General features: G+C 37.9%; 1 protein-coding gene across 1 annotated transcript in view; it reads left to right on the top strand.

Annotated features, from left to right (window-relative positions):
• The window catches only part of GABRG3 (gamma-aminobutyric acid type A receptor subunit gamma3), a gene marked incomplete at both ends in the record, with an annotated part of 554,008 nt that overhangs the window by 324,940 nt on the left and 213,661 nt on the right, over positions 1–15,407 (top strand). Inside the window, 2 exons of the mRNA XM_080913698.1 lie at positions 3,936–4,156; positions 5,671–5,753. Of these exons, the coding sequence (XP_080769824.1) occupies positions 3,936–4,156; positions 5,671–5,753 (304 nt within the window). The remainder of the gene's footprint in view (positions 1–3,935; positions 4,157–5,670; positions 5,754–15,407) is intronic.

The following is a 15,407-nucleotide window of genomic DNA, read 5'->3' as shown; positions in this document are numbered from 1 at the left end:
CCATTATTTTGTGAGTTGTTTCTGGGACAGTGCGAGCCTCTGGGGGTTAGCATCCCACTATCAGTGACTGCATATTATGTCTGTTCTTTTGTAACTGGATTATCTCACTCAGGATGATATTCTCTAGATGCAGCCATTTTCTTAAGAATTTGGTTAAGTCATTGTTTCTGGTGGCTGAGTAGTATTCCATTGTGTAAATGTACCACAATTTTGGTATCCATTCATCTTCTGAAGGACATCTGGGTTCCTTCCAGCTTCTGGCTATTATAAATAGAGCTGCTATGAACATTGTGGTGCATATATCTTTGTTGTGTACTAAGGTGTTCCTGAGGTATATGCCCAGAAATGGAATAGCTGGGTCTTCAGGTAGTATTATGTCCAATCTTCTGAGGTATCGCCAGACTGATTTCCAGAGTGGTTGTATTAGTTTGCAACCCCACCAACAGTGGAGAAGTGTTCCTATTTCTCCGCAACCTCGCCAGCATCTGCTGTCATCTGAGTTTTGGATCTTGGCCAATCTGACTGGTGTGAGGTGGAATCTCAGTGTTGTTTTGATTTGCATTTCCCTGATGGCTAAGGATGTCGAGCACTTCCTCAGATGTTTCTCAGTCATTCGATATTCCTCAACTGAGAACGTTTTGTTTAGTTCTGTACCCCATTTTTAATAAGGTTATTTGATTCTCTGGTGTCTAGCTTTTTGAGTTCTTTGTATACCTTGGACATTAGGCCTCTATCTGATGTGGAGTTGGTAAAGATCTTTTCTCATTCTGTTGGCTGCCATTTTGTTTTCTTGACGATGTCCTTAGCCTTACAGAAACTTTGCAATCTCATTAAGTCCCATTTGTTAATCTTTGACCTTAGAGCTTGAGCCATTGGTGTTTTGTTCTTGGTGTTTTGTTCAAGAAATTTTCTCCTGTGCCTATGTGTTCTAAGGTTTTCCCTACTTTCTCATCTAATAGTTTCAGTGTATCTGGTTTAATGTGGAGATCTTTGATCCACTTACACTTGAGCTTTGTACAAGGAGATAAAAAAGCATCTATTTTCATTCTTTTGTATGCTGAGTGCCAGTTGGACCAACACCATTTGTTGAATAGGCTGTCCTTTTTCCTTTGAATGTTTACGGCTCCTTTGTCAAAAATTAGGTGACCATATACATGAGGGCTCATTTCTGGATCTTCTATTCTATTCCATTGATCCACATGCCTATTTCTGTACCATGCAGTTTTCAGCACAATTGCCTTCTAATATAGCTTGAGGTCAGGGATAGTGATTCCCGCAGATGTTTTTTTGTTGTTGAGGATGGATTTTGCTATTCTAGGTCTTTTGTTTTGTTTGAGATTACTTTTAAAGCTAGATAATAAAATAATTATTCCTTTCTGTGCAATCCCAAATTGCTGCTGCCAGTGAGAGAAACTGGCTGAGAAGACTCTCTTGCTTGCTTACACTTTGTCAATCTGTAACAAGCTGCTTAGCTACAAATGAATTTAGGTTCTTTTGAATAATTTGTATTCTTTCCCTGTATTTAGTAATGTTATTTCTTTTAAAGGTATTGGGCAACATACTGTTATTTTATAGTCATTTACTAGAAGAAAGCTAAAATGCAATCACATAATTTGATGCTGTTTGAGAAATTTTGCTTGTGTATATAAGCTATGGGAGAAAGAAAAATATTGTTGGAACATTGTTTCTTCCACCCATCAACCATGTGTATATATGTATATGTGTAAAGTTTGTATGAGACTGTGTTGGAAATTTGTTCCATCCATCGAATCCATATGTGTGTGTACATGTGTGTGTGTGTGTGTGTGTGTGTGTGTGTGTGTGTGTGTGTGTAAAGTTTTTCTGGGTATTGGCTGGAGTTTGCTTCATCTACTAATCCTGTGTATATATGTATCTACACATATGTGTGAAAGGCTTGGTGCCTTCTTGATGAAGTTTTGCTCTAACCATTCAATGTGTGGATGTCTTTCTGTATGTCTGTTTGAATGTATGTATGTGTGCATGTATGTATAAATGTATGTATGTGTGTGTGTGTGTATGTAATTGTATGTATGAAGTTAATGAAGTCTGCCTTTACCTTCATCCACTCAGTGTGTATGCATATCCATGAATTTTTCTTTTTTTTTCTCTGGAGCCTCAAAGATTTAAAACAGTTCAGAGTTTTTCACTAGCCACATGGACTACCAACCCTAGAAAATTAAGCTTTATTCTCTCATAAGAAGGTCTGCTGAGTAATTTCTTTAATCATTGACTACTATAGGTAGCAGCCCACTTCAGTATCTGGACAAACTCCAGTCAGCATCTTTAAGCACTGAGCACCCCATCAGCTGCCTGCCTCATAGATACTAAAGCTGGTTACTGGCAGAATCTCTCTTCTCTCCCTCCCTCCCTCCCTCCCTCCCTCCCTCCCTCCCTCCCTCCCTCCCTCCCTCCCTCTCTCTCTCTCTCTCTCTCTCTCTCTCTCTCTCTTCCTCTCTCTCTCTCCCCCTTCCCTCTTTTCCACACCTGTGTGTCTGTGTGTGGTATTGTGACCCTAAACACTATTTTTGACTTAAGATCTGTCTTATTTGACTGGAAAACAAGCTCTCAGATGGCAAACACCATTCATGCTTGTAAGCGCTGCTTCTCTGAGAGCTACAGGCTTAGCATGGTCAATGCAGTAGGGCAGTGGTAAGGAAATCATTAGTTAATGAGGACACTATCTGAACACTGAGGCCTTCTCTTTCTGGAAGCTCAATCAAAAGGAGAATAAATTACCTGGTTCACCAAAGCTACTAAGTTCATGCTCTATAAAAGCACCAAAATGGAAATTGTGATGGATATCAATCTTTTGAGATTAACCCCTAAACCCACCTGTCCCCAGCCCTGTGCTGATTCTTCGCATCATGGCTAGTAAACATCATCTGAGACAGAGCAGACAGAGGCATTCTGGTATTCTGTGGTACTTTCAGCATCGTTCCAACACTCTGATCATCACAGCAAAGTCATACTGGCCTGTGCACCTTGAAACAATATCACCAACAGTGGATCTTTGTCTGTATGACCCTAACCACCCCCACCACACACAGCCTTTCGTGGCTTTCACTGCAGTTTCTGTGCTTTATTCCTTGCTCCTCCTTACCTCCTCCTCTTTCTCCTCCTCTTCTTTCTCACCTCCACCCTCTTCCTCTTCTTTCCTCTTCTCATCTTTTTTTTTTGTCCTCCCCTTCTCTTTCTCTTCTTTCCTCTCCTCTTCTTTTTTGTCCCCCTTCCTCTTTCTTTCTCCTCCTCCTTCTCCTCTCTTTCCTTCTTGTTCAGATGTGTTATTTGGGAAGACTGTTGGGTAATGATTGTTTTTTTATGATCTGAAAGTAACAAATTACCTGCTCTCTCTGCTCAGCATTCAGGTTTCCATTTCATTCTTTCATTTATTTTTATGCACTTAGGAAGGGGACATTATTCTTTGCATTTTATAGCACACTGGCTCCTTGTCACAGTTCAAATTTGCATAGGTTCTGCACCATGCTCTGAAGAATCTGCTGCTCCCTCCCTTCTTATTGCAATTGAAGGTTGGTAAAAGAATGTGTCAAGGATTTCATCACACTCTTTGCTGATGATATCAGTTAGTGTTTGGTGGATATGAATGCATTATGCCACATGGTCTATCAGCTACTCACAAAGGGAAAAGTGAGAACATGGAGGAAAACTAAAACTTTTGGCAAAGACAGAAAAGCATGTTAAAATTTACTCTTCCTAAAACTCAGAAGCCCGTGTGAAATGGATGCCTTCCTACAGGGAGGAAAGGATCCAGGAGCTGAATATAAGTGATCAATTCACCTACCCTGGTAACATTCCATACATTTCAGTTCCCAGGCACCTACCTGTGTCCTTTCCCAGGCTGAAAGTGCTTTTCAGATCAACCATAGATTAAGAGAAAGTCTTTTTTTCTCTTTCAGGAATACCAAATTGATATATTTTTTGCTCAGACCTGGACAGACAGTAGGCTTCGATTCAACAGCACCATGAAAATACTTACTTTGAACAGCAACATGGTTGGCTTGATATGGATCCCAGACACCATCTTTCGAAACTCTAAGACAGCAGAGGCTCACTGGATCACCACACCCAACCAGCTCCTCAGAATCTGGAATGATGGGAAAATCCTTTATACACTACGGTAAAATGCTATATAGCTCTCTTGTTTTTATTTTTTAACTGCCTATTAATGAAATCTATGATTGTATTTTCTGCTGCTATACTAACAACCCAGGAAACATAAAGGGGAATAGATCTACTCATGGATGGACTTAGAAAAAGAAGAAACCCTTCTGTCTCAAATATCCATCTTCCTGAGCTCAGGGATCAAAAGTGCTTTCATGGAACAGAAAGGACTACAGTAAAACCCAAGATGGGCAATCCCTGCCTGACTGATATTCTCTCCAGAGTACTACTGTCTCCCATGCCCTTTAAAATGTTTCTGTGAACTTCCTGGGACTGTGACTTCAAAAAAAAAGTAATTTCTTTATCTAGACAAACATGACTTTATTCATGGTTATAGAAGCTTAGGAAAAAGAGACCTTATAAAAGATCTCTCCTTTGAACTCAGAACCACATGTGAAAAGTCTGTTTCCTAAAAGAAGACCAAAGGATTAAGGACCAGGACAAAGGTGTCCAATTCACTTAGCATGGTACAGGGTTCATGCACCCATGTAACTGCCCATCTCTTTTCCAAGGCAAAGGACCTTTCAGACTGACAAAAGGTTAAGGGAGACACGCTTCGTTTGACACATACGGCTTTTCCCAAGCTCCCTTAAGCCTTCTTTTTAGCTTCTAACGTTCTCCTTCCTTCCATATTCATTATAGAGATTTTTAATTATGAGACATCATGGCACTGAAGAGAAATTGTGATTCCTAGCACTGAAGTTTCCATAGCACCAGTAGACACATACTGACATCAAAATGGAAAGGCAATATCAAAGTCCAAGGGAAGTAAATTTCCAAATGGGGACCAACAGAAAGAACAATAAAGAGCCACAGCAGGGAAGTTTGGTGATGAAATGGGCTGAGAAAAACGAAATTTCTAATGAGCTTCTCATCGATCATAAAGGGGTAGGAAGGAGACTGAGAAAAAGAAGCCGATTCTGAGCAAAACAGTACTGAGCCATGCTGAGTACTGAGCTTAAATTATAGGAATGTTGACACACGGAGAATATAAAATGTGCTCATATAGAACAGCTGACACCTGCCTGGGGCAGTGGAGAGAGGTATCCAAGAAAGAAATATGAAAATAGATAACTTTGGCCACATACCAGTTTCACATGGAAGGATTTTATTCAAACACATTTAGTCAGTGGCTTAGAAAACAACAACAGTCACTGTTTTGTTTTGGTAATTTTTTTGTTTTGTTTTGTTTTTCTCCACTGTGATTTGGCTTGTGTTTCTATGTACTGCTGAAGTCTTACTAGATTTTTTTTCTACTATGGACAGTTAAAATCAAAACACAATATCACATTAAGGAAGCAATCAAAGGGCCTGCTGAATAAAACAGAGTGAGGGAGGTGCTGTGTCCTGGCATGGAGTGATGCTGTCCCAGAATTACTGTCCCCAAGCCTGCTGCCTGAAGACTCACCTACCTTGGAAACCTAGGCTATGCTGTTGCTGATCTCAAATGATGCTGGTTTTCTTTTGCAGGCTCACCATCAATGCAGAGTGCCAGCTGCAACTGCACAACTTCCCCATGGATGCTCATGCCTGCCCCTTGACCTTCTCTAGCTGTGAGTACACTGGGGATTTACACCTGGATGGGAGCTTGGAGGCTGGATCTGGCTGGGCTGGGTCTGGTTTCCAGTGGACTATCCTACTGTGGTTCGCACTGTTACTAAACAACCAGAGTAAACCAGTAAAAGATGCATCTTTGGCCATGAATTTTTGTGTTTGCTTAATTGTTTTTTATTGTTGTATTGTTTTTGTTTGTTTGTTTGTTTTGTAACTTTTATCAAGGAGAGAGTGACACTGCTATTGATGATGGCCCTGACAGATTTCAGAGGTTAATGGTACATTCATTCCACAAGGAGACCAATAATAATGAACTATGCCTGTGTTTTGGAATCAGTTGTCAATTTTCTTAGGTTTAATATTGAAAGATTTAGTTTTTAATGAGGAAGGTTAGATCCTCTCTTTGAGTGTACCTGAATTTCTCCTGGAATAGATAGTGACTGATTTAGATGATTCCTAAAACTAAGTGCATGAGTACATGCACTAGAAAATAGCAAATATCAAAGCTCTTGAGGAAAGGTCAATATGGAAATGTACCTATTGAATTTATGGTGGTATATTTTAAATTTAGTAATTGCAACTACTTATATATGTATACATGACTCACAAGCATTTAAAAAAACTGTATTGCCTTTCTTTAAAACTGAATATAAAGCATCCCTGGCAAATCTGAAAGTGTCTCAGTCAGACAGACTCTGGAATCAGGCGACAGGCAGACACACTTCAGAATTTAAGTTCAGGGAAATCTAAGATGCAGCACAGAATGTCACTGACCTCCTAGACTTTACATAAAAATGATTTTAGGTAAAGATCAGTTAAGAAGTAGCTGCACCTAAACTTACTATGTTTGTGGATGGGATGAATTGCTGGTGCCCAGCGCTTGAACATGCATGTCTCTGGGGTGGTAAACTTAACAGAGATCCCTTTTGGAACTGGCGCTCTGTATTTAAAGTCAGAGAATGACCAACTCTCCTGTAGTCTTATGAGTTTCTTGGGCATCTGTAGACACATAGTGTGTTTCTGGGTGATCTGTACAGCCCATATTTGTGTTTGCTGTTCTTTCCAATATGTCGACATGCTGTAAACGTATCTATAGAGTGTATAAGTTAAGTTGTTATTTTGTATTACCAGCTTTTCCATTTGCTCCCTTCTCTAACTAATCTCTGACTCAATTTTGTATTTCTTCACCAAGTTTTAATGACTTCTATTTTGAAAATTTTTCAAAAATATTCATCTGTGTGAGCCACAATTAGTTGCTGAGTCATTGGCTTATTTGAATTAATGTTTCCTAGGAACTCTTCTAAGAATTTCTTTGTGAGTTTTATTGAGGCCTTTGCTTTCTAAGCAGGCACTGAACTGAACTATACTTGCTCTTGTCTTTGCATCTTTGCAAACCACTCCCATCCCATAGTCAATGGTAATTATTGATCTGGCTTATATCACTAAAGGTTAGGTGACTGGTCCAGAGTTGCCTAGTTAGTGTCTGGCCTCTTTTGCTCAGAAAGATGTCGCTATGAGCCATACATGTTGGCACTTTAGCTAGTAGTTCATTTTTTCCACCACTTTAAAGTTTAAGCCTGAAAAGGTGGGTTGCACATATGATGTGAACTTAAGTCTTTACACTTTTGAAATTTCAGGCTCTGGAGTATAAATTCCTAAGACAGAAAAGCACTTTTACTCTTATTTCCTTTCTCAGGCAAGGATGGATAGGAGTCTCCTTTTGGAGAGTCCCTCAGGAGACCTTCAGCTGAGGGCTTTTGCCTCTGGAATCCTATCTTCTGTCAGGGCCTGGCCTTGATCCTGTTCTTGTTCTTTGCCTGGATGAAATCCTCAGGCTCCCTGAGGAAGCCAGCACTGATGGCAGGGCTAGAGTGGTTTAGGCTGCGCATCCCATTAACATTCCTGCTTCTTCCTCTGTCAGTTTCTCTTACACCCTCGTGCTTTCAAACCTAATTAACTATTTTATAAAATTATGTGAGGCTACAATTCCAGAGCAGGATTATCTATGTATGATATTTACTCTATTTTCAGGTAAAAAAAATAGCTTATAGAAGTAAAATGATTTATTTATTTATTTATTTATTTATTTATTTATCTAATTATCTATCTATCCATCCATCCATCCATCCATCCATCCATCCATCTATCTATCTATCTATCTATCCATACATTCACCATTCATCTATCTATTTATATATTTCCCTTCTGGCACTAGTTGATAATTAGAATAATGTACTAGGAATCAGTCTCTTATAACTTGTGAGAAAAGACATAATTAATTCTGTGTCTGTCATAGAACTATTGTGGAAGATGGTTACAGTGAATATAAAGATTCAGAAATATAGAGCAAATATATATATATATATATATATATATATATATATATATATATATATATATATATATATATCATTATATTATTATTACCACAAATTAATATAGATATTACATGTTTAAAAACATTTTTAAAACAATGTGTGAGTGTTTTGATTGCATGTTTATCTGTGAGCCATCAGAGAACCCTGGTACCCATGATCATCAGGGTATCATCTCCTCCTGGAGTTTGAGTTACAGGTGGAAGTAAGCCACACCTTGCAGGTTCTGAGTACTGAACTTGAGTCTTCTGAAAGACCAGAATTCACTCATAACCACTGAGAAGTCTCTATAGCCCCTATAATCTCTTTGTAAAAAAATAATTAAGTTAAACAAGATATGTAGAAACTACTATTTCAATTCTTTCCTTACAATTATTTTGAAAATTGTTTATTTCCATATTGTTTGTTTTTTTTCTTGGTTAAATATCAGCATTGAGAGAAAGGTCTTCTTCCTTCTTGATCCATGATCATTATTTCTTTTGTGGTTTAATTTTCAGAATTTTATTGCCTTTGAAACACTGGTAGAGCTTATATGTCACAACTATGATGTGTGCTTCAACATATAGTTGAAAATATGTTGAGATGTATGCATTATTATCTTAAAACACCTAACTCACAGATATGTTGATTGCCACTAACATACTGAGTACCACGGCTCAGAAATAAACACATCGGTGCCCATTTTGCACCCTTAGTGATCATAGAGTAGGTTGATTGGTTTGGATGCTGCTGTTTCCCAGAGTTACCGGAGAGAACTATGTAGATACAGCAGCCTGAGGAACACCCAGATATACTCAAAGGTATTTTAAAATTGGATATTGCTTTCTCAGTATACAAAGGTACAAAAATCTAAGTCTAACCATCATAAGAAATATTGGACTGTGCATATGTTGTGAGTATAGATTGACACAACACGTATGTAGAGTCAGTTCCTTTACATGATTTCCTTTATCCCCTGCCTCATCACATCAATTCTCTGTGTACTTCCATTACAATTGAAAAATAAAACAAATGTTATAAAAAGTCACTTAACCAAAGGTGATATACAACAGGAAAATAAGCACATAAGGAAGTTAAACTCTGGTGGTTAGTGGTAACTTAACACCAGAAAGAGCTATTGCTTCAAACGATTAGAATGGCTGAAATACAGAGCAGTGACAAGAAGATAAAAGACACTGAACATTCTGTTGATGGGAATATAAAATGGCAGAGGATAGAGAGCAACTTAGAAGTTTCTTTCAAACCATAGAACCAGATTATAAAACTAGATAGTGTATAGTTAGAAACAAGGTGTATAATCATATAATCATGAAGACCTGCCTATGGATATTCATAAAGACCTACATATAGATATTTATAATATCTATTTACAGAAATCTGTGAACACATACCTAGGGATATTCAGAACAATATTGCTTTCTTGCCTAGAGACAGACCCGCTGTGTACCCCAAGTCTGCTTTGAATTCCTGTCTTTCTAAGCTCAGTGCTGGCACTACAGCCATATATCATCTGTCCAACTGTAACTGATCTCTTATACCTGTCAGTGCATGAGTTACTGAGAAAGTTGCTCTTAGATCCTTAAGCTCTTCACTCAGCAATCAAAATAAGCCAGGTACTGATTTGTGGAACAATGCCAGTTTTACTACCACAGAATTTAATCTGAATGCACATCATCAAAGCCCCTTTGTTTGTGTTCCTAAGCATGCTTAAAGTGTCTGGAAGTAAAAGCCAAGGTAGACTAGTTGAGTAGATCTGAAGAAATACATGATAAATGTTTGGGTAGGCATCCTGTAATTGAATGAAAATCTTTAATTTTATTAAGATGATAATGCCCAGTAAAGCTTCACACATAAAAACTTCAGATATATTTGGACCCCAAAATTGGCAAGTGAGTCCTAAAATCTTGAAGAAAACTACAATTTCCTGAAACTTAGAAAGTACATTGATGGTTAATTAATGTTTGACAAGGGTACCACCATAATTCAGTGAGGAAGGATGGCCTTTCCTCCTAACACTATGGAGATGCTGGCATAAGCATGTGCCATAGAATGGAGCTGCATTTCAAAGCCAAGCTAAGCACCCTTTGTAAGATAACAAGTGTGAGTCCTGTGACTGTGGTTTATCCCAGGGTGGCTTAGCTGGGGAGCCAGAAGTACAAATAACAAAGGAAAAAATAGACAAAGCAAGTGCCTTCTGTTGAAAACTGTCACACCTCAAAGGACACGATCAAGATAGTGAAAGGTCAGCCTCCAGAAAAAAGATAGTTGTATGTCATCCGTCTGAAATCTCACTCAATAGAGCAGCTGCACGCCTGGGGAAATGGCATCTGGTTAGTCATCCCAGGTACACTGCTGTGCTGTTATGAAAATTTTCTCTAAAGGAAGGAAATAAGTTAACCTGTTGTTGGCCAGAAACAAATTTTCTCTTCCAGAATCGTTAACCTCACTTACCAAAATTGACTGTTATATAAGTATACTTCAAGAAAGAGACTCACATGCTGGAAAGTAGCCAGGGTCAGTCAGCATTCAATATTAACTTCCAGGATAAATCAGGAAGTGGTGGGGTCTGTGAGAAACTACATATTACAATTGGGAGGCAGTCACTCTTCAGTGTTAACCAAATCCAGCTATGAAAGAGTATTACTGTTGAGACTGTATCCTCTAGAAAAGCCAGGAACTATATCTATTAATGTTTTATTAATGTGACCGCCTCAATATGAGCTGAACAAAGATGATGCAAAAGACATGCTAATGTGCCTGGGGAAAGCTCAAGAGACCTTAAGTCTACAAAAAAGAACAAGGAAGAAGGAGTATATATATATGAAGAGAGACAGACAGAGAGACAGACAGACAGAGAGAGAGAGAGAGAGAGAGAGAGAGAGAGAGAGAGAGAGAGAGAGAGAGAGAGAGAGAGAGAGTCTTCTTGAGAGAAAAGTACGCCAAATGGTTATTCAATACCAAGTGGTCAGTCCTGAAAACATACAAGTAACATTATACAGTGCAGGTTATATTTACATATATAGGAATATGTGTGTGTGTGGGTGAGTGTGTGCATGTGAACACACACATACATATACAAATATGTATTTAATAATAGTTAATTTAAAAAGAGACTAGGAAATTCAACGAGCAAGGATGGATATATGTGAGGGTTGACTGGAAGAAAGGGAACGAGGAAATGACATAATTAACTTCAGAGTATATAACTTCAAAATACAGTAACTTCAAAAATGGAAAGTATTAAGATTAAAACTATTTTGCTGGATAAATTTAAATTTTAAAATAATATTATATTCTGAGATTTTTTAGGAGTGATTTATATATTTTTTAGAAACTGTTGATAAAAGTAGGACTATTCAGTGCAGAAGTGAATATTCAGTGCAACATGGCAAGCAGAAGAGCGGGCTCGCTGCACACCCTCTGCTGCTCAGACATTCTCAATTCACTCTCAGAGATGTGCCATCGCCTCCTAACTTCTACCTCCTCATGCTCAGAGTTATGTTTATTGTTATTTTTGTTAAAGATTTATTTTTTTTTAATTTTTTTATGTTGAAGATGCTGTCTTTTTTCATTGAATGTTTTCAGCTCCTTTGTCAAAGATCAAGTGATACATCGATACATCATTTACTTAAAAGTAACTTTCAGGCAACATAAGTTAACCTTAATTAGCTTAACATACATCTGCTAGAAACATTCAAATTCTTCAACAAAATCATACTGCCACTTTTCATTGGAAAAGTTCAACCTAATAAATTACACTCAAGACTGACATTCAAATATCCCTACTTCTCAAACAAGTAATGAAAACATTATTATTTTTAATAAGGTTGTAATTAAGTATTTGTGTGTACCTATACATACAGATATGTATATATGTAACAATAATATAAGAAAATAGGTTATTAATTTGAGGAGATAAGAGAGAAACTGGGAAGGGCTGTAGAAAAAAAGGGGGATGTGATACAGTTCTATTTTAATTAAAATATAATCTTTTTTTACTTTTTTCTTGATCTTGATCTTCACACAGTCTGTGGGTTGTTTCTGGGGTGTTTAGGGCTTTCTGGGGTTAATATCCCATTATCAGTGACTGCATGTTATATCTGTTCTTTTGTGACTGAGTTATCTCACTCAACATGATATTCTCTAGATGAATCCATTTCTTAAGAATTTTGTTAGGCCATTGTTTCTGATAGATGAGTAGTACTCCATTGTATAAATATACCACAATTTTTGTATCTATTAATCTACTGAAGGACATCTGGGTTCTTTCCAGTTTCTGGCTATTATAAATAGAGCTGCAATGAATATTGTGGTGCATGTATCTTTGTTGTATGTTGGAGTATCTCTGGGGTAAATGCCCAGAAGTGGAATAGCTGAGTCTTCAGGTAGTACTATGTCCATATTTCTGAGGAACTGCCAGACTGATTTCCAGAATTTTTGTATGAGTTTACAACCCCACCAGCAGTGGAGAAGTGTTCCTCTTTGTCCACATCCTCGCCAGCATCTATTGTCATCTTAGTGTTGGATCTTGGCCAATCTGAATAGTGTAAGGTGGAATCTAAGGGTTGTTTTGATTTGCATTTCCCTGATCTCTAAGGATGTTGAGCACTTTCTTAGATGTTTCACAGCCATTCAATATTCCTTAATTGAGAACTTTTTGTTTAAGTCTGTACCCCATTTTGTAATAGGGTTGATTGATTCTCTGGTATCTCACTTTTTGAGTTCTTTGTATACCTTGGATATTAGGCCTCTATCTGATGTGGGGTTGGTAAATATCTTTATCCACTCTGTTGGCTGCCATTTTGTTTTCATGATACTGTTTTTAACCTTACAGAAACTTTGCAATCTCATTAAGTCCCATTTGTCAATCTTTGACATTAGAGCTCAAGCTATTGGTGTTCCGTTTAGGAAATTTTCTCCTGTGCCTATGAGTTCTAAGATTTTCCCGACTTTCTCATCTTATAGTTTCAGTGTAACTGGTTTAATGTGGAGATCTTTGATCCATTGCACTTGAGCTTTATACAAGGGGATAAGAAAGGGTGTATTTTCATTCTTCTGCATGCTGAGTGCCAGTTGGACCAACACCATTTGTTGAAAAGGCTGTTCTTTTTCCATTGAATATTTACAGCTCCTTTGTCAAAAATCAGGTGACCATATACGGGAGGGCTTATTTCTGGATCTTCTATTCTATTCCATTGATCCATGTGCCTATTTCTGTACCTGTACCATGCAGTTTTCAGCACAATTACCTTGAAATATAGCTTGAGGTCAGGGATAATGATTCCAACAGATGTTTTCTTGTTGTTGAGGGTGGATTTCACTATTCTAGGTCTTCTGTTATTCCAAATGAAATTGCACATTGCTCTTTCAAACTCAGTGAAGAACTGGGTTGGAATTTTGATGGGGATTGCATTGAATCTGTAGATTGCTTTTGGCAAGACGGCCATTTTTAAAATGTTGATTCTTCCCATCCATGAGTGTGGGAGATCTTTCCATTTTCTGAGATCTTCCTTGACTTCCTTCTTTAGAGGTTTGAAGTTCTTGTCATACAAGTCCTTCACTTGCTTAGTTAGAGTCACACCAAGGTATTTCATACTTTTTGTGACTATTGTGAAGGGTATCTTTTTCCTAATTTCTTTCTCCACATGTTTGTCCTTTGAATATAGGAAGGCTACTAATTTGTGTGAGTTTATTTTATATCCAGCCTGTGAGTTAATTTTATATCCAGCTACTTTGCTGAACTTGTTTATCAGCTGTAAGAGTTCTCTGGTGGAATTTGTGGGGTTGCTTAAGTACAGTATCATGTCATCTGCAAACAGTGATGTTTTTACTTCCTCCTTTCCAATTTGTATCCCTTTGATTTTCTTTTGCTGTCTAATTGCTCCAGCCAGTACTTCCAATACTATGTTGAATAGGTAGGGGGAGATTGGGCAGCCTTGTCCAGTCCCTGATTTTAGTGGGATTGCTTCAAGTTTCCCACCCTTAAATTTGATGTTGGCTGTTGGTTTGCTGTATATTCCTTTTATTATGTTTAGGTATGGTCCTTGGATTCCTGTTCTTTTCAAGACTTTTAACATGAAGGGGTTTTGAATTTTGTCAAACGCTTTCTCAGCATCTAGTGAGATGAAAATGTGTTTTCTTTTTAAGTTTGTTTATATGGTGGATTACATTGATGGATTTCCGTATGTTAAACCATCCCTGCATGCCAGGGATGAAGCCTACTTGATCATGGTGAATGATCATTTTGATGTTTTCTTGGATTCGGTTTGCAAGGATTTTGTTGAGTATTTTTGCATCAATCTTCATAAGTGAGATTGGTCTGAGGTTCTCTGTCCTTGTAAGGTCTTTGTGTGGTTTAGGAATGAGGGTTATTGTAGCCTCAAAATATGAGTTGGGTAGTTTTCCATCTGATTCTATTTTGTGGAATAGTTTGGAGAGTATTGGTATTATGTCGACAATAAATGTCTGATGAAATTCTGAACTAAAACCATATGGACATGGGCTTTTTTTGGTTGAGAGGCTTTTGATGACTGCCTCTATTTCTTTAAGTGTTATGGGATTATTTAGATTGTTTACCTGGTCCTGGTTTAATTTTAGTACCTTGTATCTGTCTAGGAATTCATCCATTTTCTCCAGATTTTACAGCTTTGTTGAGTATAGGTTTTGGTAGTATTATCTGATGATTTCTAGATTTTCCTCAGTTTCGGTTGTTATTTCTCCACTTTCCTTTCTCATTTTGTTAATTTGAATACCCTCTCTTTGCCCTCTAGTTAGTTTGGCTAAGGGTTTATCAATCTTGTTGATTTTCTCAAAGAACCAACTCTTGGTTTTGTTGATTCTTATATGGCTCTTTTTGTTTCTATTTAGTTAATTTCTGCCCTAAGTTTGATTATTTCTTGCCCTCTACTCCTCTTGGGTGTATCTGCTTCCTTTTGTTCTAGAGCTTTCAGGTGTGCTGTCAAGTTGCTGATGTATGCTCTCTCCAGTTTCTTTTTGGAAGCACTCAGACTACCTGCCACCAGGAACAGCAGTGAGCCAGCATTGAGCCAGCAGTGATTCAGGGACACAGGACTGGAACAGCAGTGAGCCAGCAGTGATCCAGGGACACAAGCCTGACATCACTATGGCAAGAGGAAAGGGAAAGAATGTACCCCAGGGAAACCAAGACAACCTGGCAACACCAGTACCCAGCTCTTCCATCACAGCAAACAGTGGAATACCAAAACACCAGAAAAAGAAGACACAAACTTAAAATCATACCTCAAGATGATGATAGAG

This window comes from Micromys minutus (assembly GCF_963924665.1).
Source record: "Micromys minutus genome assembly, chromosome: 3".
NCBI lineage: Eukaryota > Metazoa > Chordata > Mammalia > Rodentia > Muridae > Micromys > Micromys minutus.
The sequence above is the reverse complement of the archived record's forward strand: the minus strand, read 5'-3'. Positions and strand labels throughout refer to the sequence as shown.